Consider the following 16,205-nt stretch of genomic DNA (forward strand, 5'->3'; position numbering starts at 1 on the left):
TTTAAGTAATTTAAGTTTTTAAAAAAAAATAATTAAGTCGGTTTTAAGGTACTAAAACGCAACAAAATAAAAGAAGAAAATGGCCAGTAAGAACAAAAATAGTAAGATCTTTAATTTGACACCTTACTTTTAAAATTCTGTTGAGTAATTATTGAAAAAATCTATTTTTTTAACTTTGGTATAATAAAAACTTTAGACCTAAATATTTTCTCAAACAGACATAAAAAACATGGGTTCATATATACCTTTAGAATCAGAAAAATATTACGAATCCATTGTAAGCAAAATTAAAAAAAAGTAAAAAAATAAAAAAATAAACATATGGCCAATTATATTTTTTGTTCAGGCAACACTATTGTCTTCCCTTTTTTACCCCCTCTTTACCCCCTCTTTACCCCCTCTTTACCCCCTTCCCATTTTTATACTCAATTCAAGAATTAAGACGTTGCCTGTACAATATAATATGATATTTTCATATAATTCCTTTTATTGTAGTTTATATACTATATTGTAAACTTTTTTTTTCAATTTTGCTTACAATGGATTCGTAATATTTTTCTGATTTTAAAGGTATATATGAACCCATATTTTTTTATTTGTGAAATAATAAAATTAAGTTCAAAGTTTTTATTCTCGTGGGTTTTAAAAAATCGATTTTTTCAATAATTACCTGACAGAATTGAAAAAGTAAGGTGTCAAATTAAAGATCTGGATCTACTGCAGTTCACGGTAAAATATTGCTGGTAACGAATATTGCTGAAAATCTATGAATTTAAAAGGCTGCTAGCTGCCAAACGGCTGAACGTAGAGAGCATGCCCGCACACTGTTTTAAGCGGCATAAGAAGGCCTACAAATAATCTGGAATAGCCATAAATCAATAATGCATAATTATCTCGCAGTACAGAGAAATGCGCGAAAAAAGGCCTATTTTAAGCGTTTTTTCTTCAGTGAAGCTTTCCCTGTGCATAATTGGATCTTGGCTATTCCAGATTATTTGTAGGCCTTCTTATACCGCTTAAAATGGTGTGCGGGTATGATCTGTACGTTCAGCCGTTTGGCAGCTAGCAGCCTTTAAAATTCATAGATTTTCAGCAATATTCGTTACCAGCAATATTTTACCGTGAACTGCAGTAGATCCAAAGATCTTACTATTTTTGTTCATAATGACCATTTTCTTTCTTTTTTTTGTTGCATTTTAGTACCTTAAAATCGACTTAATTTTTTTAAAAACTTAAATTACTTAAAAAATAAGAGGTCTACAAAAAAACCGATTGCATATCTGAATTCTATGAAAAATTTTACATCTACTACTTACTAAAAGAACCGGCTAGCTATAAAAAAAATAGTTGATACACCTTCTTTAGGACTTTAAAAATTAAATAAAACATGGCTGAAAACAGTCATAACACACACACAGGTATAGTAAAGATTTAATTATATCTTTTGACCTATGAAATAAGATATTCAAGAATAATAATCCTTAGAAGCTGACAGCTAGGAATAGTCGTATGCTAGACTGACCTAACCAACTTATAGAATCTTATGCTTGTAAAATATAAGCTGTACCTTTAATATTTTACATATACCTAATAACCTTTCTTGATATTTGAGTTACATAATTATATTATTACATTTACATATTTACAACACAGCACGCAACAACATAATCAATTCATATAAGTTTAATTAATTTCAATATAGCATAACACCAGGGAGAGAAGGGGTGGTCATTGGACTTTAAATTGTACTGGTCCCCAAAACTTTTTGGACTATTTTTTAGATCTTGATTGAGTTGTTTTTGTTGAATGTACATAAATTTATCATCCATTGTCTTATCCCTTAAGATCCCTGCATAAGATACATCATGCTGAATTTTTAAAAGTATAATTTACATTTATATGATGACAATGTATTGTAAAGGTCTGGGCTGAGTTTTGTCAGATAGAATCATTCTATTTGTTTAACATTTTAAATAGGAATAGGAAGAAATGTAAGTTTAACATCTATGTCTCACTGAAAAGCAAATTTATCCTTTTACGTATCTTTTAAACCTATCATTTTTTAACTAATTAAAAGTTAATTTTTGTTAGAAGTTCTAAATGCAATTCGATAACTTTTCCTATTATCACAAATAAAGAATATTTTGTATCTAAAAACTACAACATGAATGGAATAAAAGATGCTAGCTAAAACATGATAATCCCACAAAACAATGGTAATACAAAACCAAGGAATGTCAAAATCGAAGCCATATATATTTCAATGTTCTAATTTCTTATGCCTTTTACATATCTTTTACCAATTCAAAAAAATCCTATGCTTTGTCATTTGTATGGCCTTTGGGACATCCAATACGATGGTTTGTCTGTCAGTATGTCCGTTCATTACACTCAAGAATATATACACGGTGTCCCACTAATGGTTGTATATATGGAGCTAATATAATAATTTACAAATGTTTAAAGATTTGTATGTCTTTACATGTAAGAATAGTAATCTTTTTTTTTTCTTTTCAAAAGGCATCAGTTTTCTTAAAAAATAATCTTGTTTAATTTTATTATAGGTACCTGGAGAAGGTGAAATGGCTGGACATGTATGGTGTAGATCTACATCCTGTTGTGGTAAGAATTCAATTAGTTTCCCTTTGTGCATATTTTTTGTCCTACAGATCTAGAATTTTTTTAAAAAAGTCAATGTTTTCCCTTTAATTACGTTTTCTAGGTCGTATATTCAATATCATATTCAATTCTTATCTTTTATTTCTATTTCTTTCCCTCTGTGATAATATTTTTTCTATCAAACCTACCATGTTCCTGATCTAAAAGAAAGTTTTGTAGCATTTCTCCTTTTGTAATGCTTTCCCTTCCTAGTTGCTAGAGAGTTGCAAATTCCGAGAAATGTTGACATTTTCGCGCTCGATTTAAATTATACAAATGTGGTATATAGATTATTTTTGATAATATTGTTTTATCTTTATTGCTTAGATTAAAGAAAAAGTAAAATATAAATTAACTCTATTATAAATATAAATTGATAAAGTTTTTTTGCGCGTTAAGATCTCGCTTACCAGTGAAAGGACATAGTTCTCTAATCTAGCGAAGCTTCACATAGCTCTTGTTCTAGCTTTTTTTGTGTCCTTTCATTATCCTTTGAATACAGAATCCCTTATTTATAAGAGCAAAGAAACTAAGAAAAAAAAAGAATTTTTTTTTTCATTTTTGACTGCATAACTATAGAAATAATGGAATAATAATAAGCCAAAAAAATATAAAAAAAGGGGGGAGGGGGGTATTAGGTACTGTGTACTCCCACAAATTAAGATGGCTGACTTTCAAAGCGGAGAAAAAACAAAATCTAATTTCATCTTTCATTATCTCAAATTTGTAGGAGTAATTCTAAAATTAGATTTTTTAAAACCCTCTAATGCTCATCATTCCCTTTACATATTTTGCCATACTTTGCAAAAAAAACTTTTTAAAATTTGTTGCAAATATAATTTTTATGTATGTATGGTTGCACTTTCATACTTGTAGAGTAGGTTGGACCATTTCTGTTTGGTTTAGTAAAGACGATAATGGGATAGTTATATATATTATAGACAGCTTTCGCAGAAATAAAATTGGAAAAAATATAAGATTAAAACCAGTTTTTAGGAGCCAAAGGCATGGGTTAACAAAACAGGTTTTAATTCCAGGATATCTCATTTTATTATTAGTAGAAAATTGTCTGTAATACTATGATATACACGATTTATCAGTATAACTGAGAACCTGTTTTGAAGCCATACTGCAATCAATTGCAACGAGTATATAAAGTTTGCAATTGCATTGAATTTTATCCCTACATAAAACAGAAATTGGACATTGGAATAAAATTAACTTTTTTCTCCAAATTGTTACTGAATATCTTATGATTATTGGTTGAAAGTCACCTCTGCCCTTTTCCTCCCTCATGATTGGAAGTTGTATTTTTCAATTATTATCCGGCGGTTAACTAAATGATATAAAATATTCATTTATAAAAAATGATCCACTCTAACACACTCACACACACCTGGTGTAATATTAGAATGCAAAATTTGATATAATGTGCAAAAAATCCTTTTACTTCAATGTATTCAACAATTTTATTTGAAATTTATAAGCACGCGAAAAAATCACCAATTGAAATTTGGCAATGTACCTCTTTTCAATTTTGAAATTTTTAAACAAACGCAGGTATACAAACAACGATCATGTTTAAAGTAAAGATCTTTGTCATCCCATAAATGGGTGTACCCGTTGTAATAGGAAAATACTAAAAATAGTAGTTTAAAATGATATGAAATTAGGAGTATTATGAATTGATCTAAACTTATCTTTTATTGAAACTCAAACAAAATAGCATAACAAGGGCAAAGAGCCCGAAGTCACCTATGTGTATACCTTGTAAATTTGTATTTTTATGTTTGTGTGTGTTTGCAGTTTTCAAGCATTTGAACAAACTTATTATGCTTTGAGTATATGGAAATTTTCAATTGAAAAAAAACAAATATTTTGTCTTTCTACAAAAAATGCAACTACTGCTCCTTACACCACACTAGCGTTCTGTATTCTAAGGCGTGGGAAAGAGGAAGAAAATAACTTAAAACTATTCCAGGACTTATGTGAAGCTTTCTTAAAAGGAAGTATTCGATCGGTTCAGAAGATATCGAAATTTTAAGCTTAAGAAGCAAAACAAACCTTACTTCTTTATATGATTGGTTAGAAAAATACAACCAATAGAATACCATTATTCCTTTAACTTATTCGCTTGTAAAGTAATAATCCTTATTATAAATTATGTCATCCAATTTTAAATTTGTGTTCAAAATAGTAAAAAAAAAAATTTTTTTTTGGGGGGGTTGAAGACACCCTCCCCAAAAATATTTTAAAACCATTTCAGGACCTACAAAAAGCTTCACTGTATAGGAGAACAATATCGGTTCAGTGGTTAGTGAGATCCTTCGGGACAGACTAAAAACGCTTACTACTTTATATAATAGGATAACTGAGAAACTAATTGTTATTTTTGACTAGAAGAGAATTTTGAGGCAAAACAAGTATTCTCTATATAATCCTTCTCTTCCTTTTTTTCAACATTTCACATTTCATCTAGAAATATAATATGTAATAAAATACCTTATGTTAAGGCTTTTAACAGATTAATATCCGCTGGATTTAAATAGGTTCACAGCCATACTGAAAAATAATGTATAGCATAGCATTACAGACATTTTTCCACGAATATTATAATAGTTATTTCTCGCATCGTATTATAAACAGCTTTTCGCGGATTTTTATATTCTTAGAAAGCTGGATATAATACGATGCTAGACATAGTTTTTTCGTATGGATGAGAACCGGTTCTTATCCACCGGATTCGAATGAATACGAGAATAGTTATTTCTAGTATCGTATTATAAACGGCTTTCCGCGGATATAGAATGTACAATTATAAGATTAAAACTAGTTTTTTTAGCCCCGTGGTGCCGCAGGCACCGGCTATGATTGTACATTTCTATATTCGTAGAATACTGGATATAATACGATGCTAGACATAGTTTTTTCGTATTCATGAGAACCGGTTCCTATCCACCGGATTCAAATGAATACGAGAAAAAGAATTATAAATTAAATGGTCTTCCGCCCTTCGGACTGACAAAACTAGTTTTAATCTTATAATTTAACTTAAATGTTTACTTTTGCAGGGCGATGACAACATTGAATACTTCCTTGGACTGACCCCGAGTGGTATCATTGTACTCAGAAACAGAAGCAAAGTTGGAAATTATTTCTGGTAAGAAACCATAATTCTCAAACTTTATAATTTTTCCTCTGCCTTTTCCGCATATATATCTTTTAAATAACGCTTTACAGTCGCGTAGCTGGTCCATTTTTTGGTCAGGGATAAATTAATGTAAATCACCAATGATGATACACAAAATTACCCTTTCTGTAGATAACAATGAGTGGCTGAAACGTTTGGACTCTTAACCTAATGAACCAACCAAAAAAATTTAGTAAGGTACCTCCCTGGATTTCTGATCTGCTATGGTCGAACCATGGTCCAAAACGTTTGTATATTTTTGTTAAACTTATCTTAGCCAATTTTATTAGATTTTGTATTATTTTATCAATCTAAAAAATGGCAGCATCCAAAGTTAACGCGTATTCTAGTAAATAAATAACAAAATATTACTTATGCATATAAAACAATACGTTAACTAATAAAATGAAGAATAAACGTTAAATTGTTAAATTTTTTGTTGTAATTTTATGTACAAAATATAAAAAATGGACAGTGCTGACTGTCAGACTGTTTTTTTTAGAAAAGCCGTATTTTTATAGTTTTCAGATAGATTACATAAGTTTTTGACAATGTCTTTCATATATCTATTGGAGAACTTACACCACCCCTTAACTTTTTACAAAAAGAATACATTTCTTTGGAAGCATTTAAGTTGGATTAAGGCTTCTCATGATTAGTATCTCGAGTAGTTAGACCTCACCAGGAGTGCTTTCAGTACAATGACAGCGTTAACGTTCGAAACAGGAAAGTGAATCATAAATCTCATAAAATATTTTTTACATTTTGAAAGGTTAACGCCATTGGAATGGGGGTTGTATGACCTACAATATTAAATTCTAGAAAACAAGAACTTCGAACAATTTGTACAGAATATATTCTTTTACTATATTTTCTGTACCTATATTGCTTATTTAGAAACGAAGGAACAATATTTATTTGGTTTTTCGGTTTGCAATGAACTCAACCCCCCCCCCCCCCTAAAAAAGCAATGCTACAAATGTAGAATCATACAAATACTGTCAATTAGACCCATATTTGATAATGAATTTATGGTTCCAGTCTTTTGTAGATAAAACAAGGATGACAACATCCATAAAAGCGAAGCACTGAAACGGTAGGACAAACGGACATTAACACTTGTATAGTATCTGAACTGAAAAATCGGAACATAAATGTATAAATGTCGAATCAAAATTGTAGGTAAATTTGTTGAAAAACTGCTTAAAAACAGGATAATGTTTATGGACATACTTACATTTTTGGACTTGATTATAGAGTTGCTTCGCTTATAATATTGTTCTTTGTTGTCCCAGGAATCAATATACCAAAAATCTGATCAAACGAATAATTAGATCACATAACAATTTGTTGCTAAAGATCAAACGGATAATTAAAACACTTGAAAATTTGTTGTTAAAAAAGTAGAAAAATCAACATGTTTAAAATGGACGTACGGACATTCTGGTAATGATTATAGAGTTGCTACGCTTTCTAAATCGTACCCAACTACTACAGGAATCATCATGCAAAGTTTGAAATCGATAGGACAATTCTAACATGCCTAAATTAACGAATAAACGCTATCTATCTCGGACGGACGGACGTACGGACGGACGGACGGACGGACCGACCCTAATTATAGAAAAGCTTCGCTTTTAAAAAGATAAAAACAAGACAAATATTGAAAATTTCATTCAATCCTAATTTGGGACCCTTAGATGAATTCACAATGGTTTTAATCGTTTTTGTTTATACTTTCACAACCCAATAAATTCTTATTTAGAGTAGAAATCGGTGCATTTTTGGACATTTTCTTACTAAGACTTTTTTGTCAATTTCTTTTCATTATAAAACATTGCACAATTTTTTTTGCAATGTCAGAATAGTACTTTTTTTTATATCTTTTTTACTTTCCATCTATGTATCTATGTATGTAAATACCCCTCCCAAAAAAAATTAAAAAAAAAATTCCGCGCTTCGCGCGCATTTTTAATACTAAATATTTAATAAATTTAAATTAGTAAAAGAAATTTACCCCTGACAACAGATTTCAGAAGGGGGTAATTACCCCCCCCCCCCAAGCAAATTTTACCACCGGGGTTCGTCCATCACGTTTACACCATTATAAGTAGAGTAGCTACACATTGTCTGTCAGTCAGTCACTCATTAACGCTATGGTAGACATGTTTTTTCTCGGCTGTTGTTAAAGCGAGACTGCTGATTTGTTTTGTGAAGATGTACTTTAGCAATGAGCGTCCAGTATTTAAATTACTTGGTCGTTGGTCTCTCAGTTATGCTACAAAAATATAATATTAAAACAGATTTAAACATATGCCAAAACGTTGGTGATTTTTAAAATATAAATTTCTTCATTTATGACGACTAAAAATTTTCTCTCTAAATCCATTTGTGATCTTTTAAGGCTTCACTACTTATATATGTTGTCATCCTTGTTTTTCTAAAGAATTGTTTATTTATAAATCTTGTTTTTATATAAAAGGCAAATAATTATCTATAATCCTTACTTTTAATTATCTATTTTTACTTTGTCTATATCGTCTAAGCTATATTTAGAAATTGGGAAAAATAATTTGTTACACAATTTAGGACTATATAAAGACAAGAAATACAGAATTATATACTTCTTCTTATGTAAATTGGATAATATATGTTTACCTTTGCAGAAATTTGCATATTTTGTATATAATATAACATGTGCAAAAAATACAATAAAGAAATTATTATTTTATATTATGCATTAACTACATTCACTTTGACTTTTCTTGCTTCAGAAATGCTAAATTGAACCAATATTATTTTCTGCCCTCTTACTACAATTCATAATACAGAGGCCTGCCTTCAGGTGCGAGGTGTGCAACTGCATCCAAATGATGAAAGCCCCTCTAAGTATAATGTTAATTGATTTGTAATTTTTTTTATATTTTAGGCCGCGGATAAGCAAGATCTACTTCAAAGGGAAATACTTCATGTTACGAGTTAGAGACAAAAATGTGAGTATCATTTTTAAAAACCTTTTTTGGCGTTTTTTCTGTACTTTCCTGTGCATGATACTGACCCCTCCCCCTTCCCTTATTTTGATAACGAGGGGATGGGGGGAGTTTTTTGTTTCTTTGTTTTTTACTTTAGGTTTAGTTTATATTAGGGCTAGGCATAGGAAAAAAGTACTACCCAAAAGTACAAACGGCCACATGCACCGATTTTTCAGCTTTAATGGGATTTTACATCAAGGGAATGTGCGTAGTCCGTCTGACTAATTGTTATCATTACTGAAGCTGAATTTTACATCTTCATTTGTTGACAAATTTAATACGTAATTTTTTTCAAACATAAACGAGCTATACAACAAAAATTATTCGGTACCAGTATCTAATTTTCTAATAAAAAAAAACAGAAAAAGTAAATGCATAAATATGATAATTATTTCAAACCTTTTCTTCATGAAAGATCTTAAGTTTAGGATCAACTTATTGAGATAAATTATGTATTGATATATATAATTTTAAACTGACTTTTTGTTTTGTTTTTTAGATAAAAAATGTATCTATAGGGGTGCGTTGCAATAAATCTAAAATTATCTTCGCTAATGAACCAATTTTAAAGCCTAAATACAACATAAAAAGAAAAACTGATACAAATTTTACAACCGGTAATAAATAAAATGTTTTAGATTTATATTGTTTTCAAACATAATTAGTTTTTTTACTTTTGCACCAAAAAAGAAATTAAGCCTTTGTTGTCAGTTTGGATTTTGCATGTCTTTCTTTCATGCAGTTCGATGGTCTGTCAGTCTGTTCGTCTGTCTCCATAATTACTAAAGGAGAAATTTTGTTGGTCATAAAAGTAAAGTGTTCATATGTTTATCTAAAACGTAAAAGAATAATCTTGTAGGGAAGATTATTAACCATAGAAATTTATAGAAAATATCAAGCATTGTTTAAGCATATAAAAGTACAACTTATATGTAAAGCGTATTAGTAAAAATAGAAAATGAATACGAAAAACAAGAGTGAGAGTCTGTTGTACCTACATGTTCTTGTCATATTGTCATTAGTAAAAATGGATTTATCATTTACTTTAATAAAGTGAAACTTTTAGTGCGCTAAAACAACGATATTCCTCAACCCCTCTTTACCCCATCCCCTCCTCTCCTTATGGATGAACTAAATTGACCAATAAATGGCAGGAGAAATAGCAACCTAAATTAATGACAGTTTCTCCCGTCATAACAGCCACATCCAAATTGGTACAGCTGATTGAATAAGCTACCTAGCCATTCATACAATTTTTCCATGACTTGTATTGGAGATTATAAACCTAATTGTGCTGTCTTTAGTTTCAAGGATTTTTTGGGCATTTTTGACACTTGATGTGTGGTCTCGCAGGGATAGAGGGATATTAATATTGTGTTGGGTTCAAGGAGAGTGCGCATACTGGATTGTTTAATTTAAAGAGCCTCTATCTACATTTGGGGCTGCTATTTTGGTCGAATGACATTTATTAAAAGAACAGGATTTATATTATTAACGCCTTTATTATGCATTTTACGGGTTTTTAAGCTACATGTGTTAGTTTACCCAGTATTAACTTGTATGCTTAAACGATTATTAATTGTCCCAAAATCAATATTTACTATTTAAATGGTCGAAAAAAAATTCTAAACATCTAAGACACTTGGTTTAAAGTATTGCCAATTTTATTAGTCCTTTTTCCCTTTACAGACCGAACAATTTCGAGTATTAAATAAGTATCCCTACAAAACCACCACATTTTAGAATAGCTAAAATGATAAATTAAAATCATTTAAAATCTAATATATTATATTACAAAATGGATATTACTTGATGATGCAATGATTATACACATATTTAGACCTAAGGCAGTAAATTTGAGAAATGCTATGTTACAGAGCTAAAAATTATCTAGGAAATGGTGGTTTAAAAAAAACTCCCGTAATCAGTGCACATAAACACCCCCCTTTTATCTATCTATCTATCGTTCAGGGATACGGTGAAAGAAAAGTTAAATATAATTTTTACTCATTCCAAATCTCCTCTAATATTTAATGCCAAATAAGGAAAAAAAATTTCCGGAAAAAAACTGCAAAGAATTATTTTTTCTTTTCTTGAACAGTCCCTAATTCCCTGTTTTATATTACACACCTAAAATACCCTACATTGCTTTTATTGCTTGGTTATTTCACCCCAGACGTATTAAATCTTTTTTTACTAATTCCTTTTTGTTAAGATTTTTAAAAATATTGAGACTTTAATAGTTATTTCTTGCATCGTATTATAAACGGCATTCCGCGGATAAAGAATGTACAATTATAACAGGTTTTAATCTTATGATTGTACATTTTTATATTCGTAAAAAGCTGGATATAATACGATGCTAGACTAACCGGTTCCTATCCACCGGATTCGAATGAATTATTTATTTTTCATTTATTCTTCAACTATATACGAGGGAACTGTCCTAACCTATTTCTTTTTCAATTTTCTTAAAAAATGACCATTTAGAGTTTCTTAGCTTCGCCCCCTGACTGTAGGGGCTTCGCCCCAAGACGGAGGTAAGGGACACCTACTACATATATTTATTTTTTATTTTTACTTTCTTTTTAGTTCTAATTGCAATTTTTTCACCGTCAAAATAAATTTATAGGAAAATAGCACCTTTTAGTAGTGCTTTAATTTGTCTAAACAGTTTCGTTTGAAGAGGCGTTTTTTTCCAATTATTATTTAAATTACTGTAATTGGACCGGGGGTCGAACCCTTTTTAACACTTTACTTTTAAATTTTATTTTACAGTGTAGCTCTCATGTGTCATGAGCACTATTTTGAGGAGGATACGATCAAACTCCTAGGAGTAATCATCCCTTAAAAAAAGCAACCCCTCCTTTAAAAAAAAAATCATTTTCTTAAAACTAAATTTGAAAGTTGGGGGTCACTTCCCCCCCCCCCTCACCCTCATATGCCCCTAAAGGCTGCTTGTAGTAAAAAACTATAATATTAGACTTCCGTTATGTCGAGATTATGTCAGCTATGACAAGTTTACTATCAATAGTTAGTTTTATAGGCATTCATAGGTCATATATTAGACGATAGTTATGTTTATATTATAACAGCCATGACAAGTTTATCCTCATAGGTAGTCATAGGTGATTTATTTTCATGCATGTAGAACATACGCGGTAAAAAGGTAAAAATTGACGTCAATTTAGGTTGCCATTTTCCACGTCATTTTTTGGTCAGTTCTTAAATCCAGCAGTAGGTTAGGAGATTGGGTTGTGGGGCAATCGTTATTTTAGCCCGCTACAATGTCTTCTTATTAGTACATGATGATCCGTTGTAAGATCCAAATAATAATAAATACATTTTTATTTTTCTACTTTAGAATGAGGAGAGCACATACGGGTTTGAGACACCATCCCGGCAGGCGTGTAAGCACCTCTGGAAGTGTTGCGTGGAACACCATGCTTTCTTTAGGTAAGTACAGGAAGGAAGGGAGTGGACATTGGCCTGTAAATTACACAGTTACCTAAAGTTTTATGACCATGATATCTGTGGGTACTTTTATCAAATTTTGATAAATTTGATGGTTGGTTCCAAACTGGTACTGTCCAAACTTTTAAACCAGTAATCTGAATCAACAGAATTAATTTTAATTAATTCCGTAAATCGTAAATTTATGCATGCTATAATCGTAAGGTTTAAACTTTACAATGTGATACTAGTATCCATATCTAAGGTTAAAAGCGTAGCAACTCTATAAAAATTACTATTTCAGCTATTTCTTATTTTATTATAGGTTAGTTCAAGTATCCCCATCATTTACGACCACCGGAGTTCTCAATTTAGGTCAAAGGTATGCTTACTGTTGTTTCTTTACCTTATAGGCTAGCGGCTACGCCCCTAGAGGCCTCTAGGGCACTTCTGGTGGTTGGTGGTTAAATAAGACCACTTTAGTTTTTTAGTTTAATTTCAAAATGAAATTGAAACAAATTTTTAGTGGGAAATAATTTTTTGGTGGGGCGGGGGGGGGATCTATGAAAAGCTACACTGTAAAGGAGAACCATTCTTAAAAAAGTATTTAGATTAATCATTGAAATTCACAATCTACCCTATATAGTCTCCACTAATATTTTTAAGCTACACATCGCACAATTTTGTACTTTTTCATAAACCAAACAAATTTGTTAAAGGGAGTGGACCTCTTAGAAATTCACTTCAGTTTCACGTTCCCTGATTTTTTAAATTGATTTCAGGTTGCGCTCTTCTGGTCGTAGTGAGAAGTCAGGTAGTCATGAAGTACAAAGAAGAAATCCTCCAAACTTTACAAGGTAAAGCAATCAGGGATCAATGGAGATAAGACAATAGCCGATAAATTTGTTTGATGTACATTGTACATCCCCCAATGATGATACAAAAATTTACCCCTTCTGTAGATTAAAATTAGAGTGAACACTCAACTAAATGAACCAACCAAAATAGTTGTCGACCCCACCTTACGTACCCCTCTTGCCAATATTTTTAAGGGTTTTTGGTGTGTGAACTTGCAGGCTAAGATTATATCAGAAAAATGTATTTTTTTCCATCAATGCATAAATTTTTGAAAACAGGAGGAAGATTGTTGAAAACTATGCAAAACTGATTTCTATTGACATTTTATTGCAGGAAAATAACAACACAATATAAGGATCAGCAAGCGGGTTATGAATTGTGATTTTTATGTTTAAATATTTTTGGAACCCAACCTATATCTGTCTAACTTGACTCAACTACACAATTTAAATTAATGGTCCAAACTTTTATTGATGAATTGCTTTTTACAAATCTTACTAGGTACAGAACATGATTTGGTAACTGAGAATTTAAGTAATTTTTTTTCTGCATGTCTAACAGATAAAACATTGATTTAATAAAATCAAAGATTATCTATATCATTCTCTGTCACATATACAATGTCGCTAATCCCTTGTAAAATATTTGCAATTGCTTATTAGGGGGAAAAAGTAAATTAAAAGCTAATGAAATTGTGTTTTTTTGTTAGATATAGTTTTGCATGGTTTTAAACCTTTAACGTTAAGGTACAATAAAATTGGATAGTCATTATACATACCACGCTTGGTTTTTTATTAAATGAATAAGTTAGGGTACAATGTTTGGCACTTTCGATATAAGTAAATGATAATAAAAAACCCATAGAATGCGATAATAACTTCAGAAAAATCGAAGAAAATAGTTTTAATACTTAATTAACGTTTTTAAGTTTTTCTTCAAAAAGTTTAGATAAGATGCCTTTAAAAGTCGTCTATGATTTTGTCAGGGATAAAAATGTAACTTTAAAATAAGAATTACAACATATTTTTTCAATTAGTACAAAGTAAAATTTTGAACATTTTATTGATCAGTATATTTTTTAAAATGTGAAGTAGAAACCTGAATATTTTATCATGAAAATTGTGTTATGATTTGATTGTCTGCTAGATTACAAGAAAAAAGATACTGACAGTACTTGTTGGTTCTTTAAAAATAATTAGTTAGATTACTTTCAGAACCCCTCTTTTTGCAACGTTATTTCAATAGAACAGAGCTGTAGTCTTAGTGTACTCAATATCTAGACAGCCAACCATTGTTTTAGAATTGTTCAATTTTTTTAACTTCTGATAAAAACAGAATTAATGGTATTTTTGTAAATATTATACCTCCAAGAAATGGCTATACTTCCCAATCATATGTTGTGTGATATTTAAGAGGAATTATTTTGATATAATGTCATTAAAATATTCGTTAAAAAAAGTGCTATTCTAGCTTATACTTTACATTTTAATGTGTATGATAATTCAAATAAAAGATAATGAAGATTTATATTATATTTAATTGTTATAATTATGAAGAAAAACCTGGAAACAGTAAAAAACTGACTTTATTTTATTGACGTAGGGAAAATTTTGTCAAATATTTGAATAAAAAAACAATATGAAACAAAATAAATTATTTTTAATATAGTCACAAAAAGGCTTAATGAGTTTAGGAAATATTTCATTTACTAATCATGTCATTTAAACTCTATTCCACAGAATACAGTGTAAAAAGATGTTCTCGTTTTAATTTTAAGTAATTTGAAATGCATTTTAATACCTTTTAATGATTTATTTTTTGAAACATCTTTTTATAAAATGTTATTGATTTTTGAAGTTATATGTTAAAATGTTTTTAAATTTTGTTAACATTTTGTTTTAAATGTAGAAAATTGGTAATTCTAAACATTCAAAAAATGATTTTATTAAATTTTCATCACTTAAATTGCATGTTTGATGAAATTTTCAACTGATAATTCAAGAAAAATCGTTTAAGTTTTATTATATTTTACTTTGAAATGTTAAAAAAATATAATTATTGTCAAAAATGTGGAAGTTATATTTTCCTCAAAAAAAGACCTAAAACATGCAAATTAACACGTGTAATGAGATTTTTTTTCTTTCAGGTTTAATTTTAAGTAATTATTGATATTTTTTGTAAAAAGGATTTTATATAAAACGTTTTAAAACTCGAGTTATGTAGTGGTTCTAAAAAAGGTTGCGAATTTATGCAATTTTCTTGCAAAAAAAATTTTCTAGGATTTTAAAAATAGCAAAGGGTGTTATTAGACGTACTTACAGATACAATTGCAAAGTCATTTTGGCCAAACACTAAAATAAAGTTTTGACATCTGAGGGTCCAACCGTGATACATTACAAAGAAAGACAGAAAAAGGGATCCTAATCTTTATAGAAAGTTTTGCGTGGTAAAAGTAGGATTTCAAATAAGATTACTTTTTCGGTTAAAAATTAACACTTTTTTTTGCACATTTTGAATACGAGTAACAAATAATAATGGATTTAATATTTCTTACGCCAGATTATCATGTATTCCAATAAAATAAAACTTGTAGCAGGCTAAAATAATGATCCCCCATACACACCCTTTACTCCATCCCCTCCCTTCCTATAACTAACCAATTAACGATGTCCATGTTAGCAACCCTAATTGAAGACAACTTTTATCCTGTCTTAATAATAATCCACATATATTTTAAATTTATTATTATTTGTTTTCTTTTTCAGAGCCCCGAGTCAGCGTTACAGCAGACGGAAATCAGAAGGGGATCCGAGGTCGTCTTCCACAAGTAATCTGGGACCTAGTGCAATCAATTCTAATGGGTAAGTAAAATTGGTGGCGTTAGGTTAAAAAAAGAGGTGGTAAGCATGAAAGGATATGTTTTTTAATAGTTATTTATTGCATCATATTATAGACAGCTTTCCGCGGATATTAGAATGAACAATTAAAAGATTAAAACCGATTACACGGCTAAC

At 30.1% G+C, this 16,205-nt stretch overlaps 1 protein-coding gene across 1 annotated transcript in view; it reads left to right on the forward strand.

Annotated features, from left to right (window-relative positions):
- Positions 1-16,205, forward strand: part of LOC145304221 (uncharacterized) — a 134,502-nt gene that overhangs the window by 93,520 nt on the left and 24,777 nt on the right. Inside the window, exons 8-14 of the mRNA XM_080146061.1 lie at positions 2,565-2,622; positions 5,730-5,818; positions 8,778-8,841; positions 12,245-12,336; positions 12,659-12,715; positions 13,116-13,190; positions 15,957-16,052. Coding sequence (XP_080002187.1) covers positions 2,565-2,622; positions 5,730-5,818; positions 8,778-8,841; positions 12,245-12,336; positions 12,659-12,715; positions 13,116-13,190; positions 15,957-16,052 — 531 coding nt within the window. The remainder of the gene's footprint in view (positions 1-2,564; positions 2,623-5,729; positions 5,819-8,777; positions 8,842-12,244; positions 12,337-12,658; positions 12,716-13,115; positions 13,191-15,956; positions 16,053-16,205) is intronic.

This window comes from Acartia tonsa, chromosome 2, assembly GCF_053477335.1.
Source record: "Acartia tonsa isolate MP-2025a chromosome 2, ASM5347733v1, whole genome shotgun sequence".
Lineage (NCBI taxonomy): Eukaryota > Metazoa > Arthropoda > Copepoda > Calanoida > Acartiidae > Acartia > Acartia tonsa.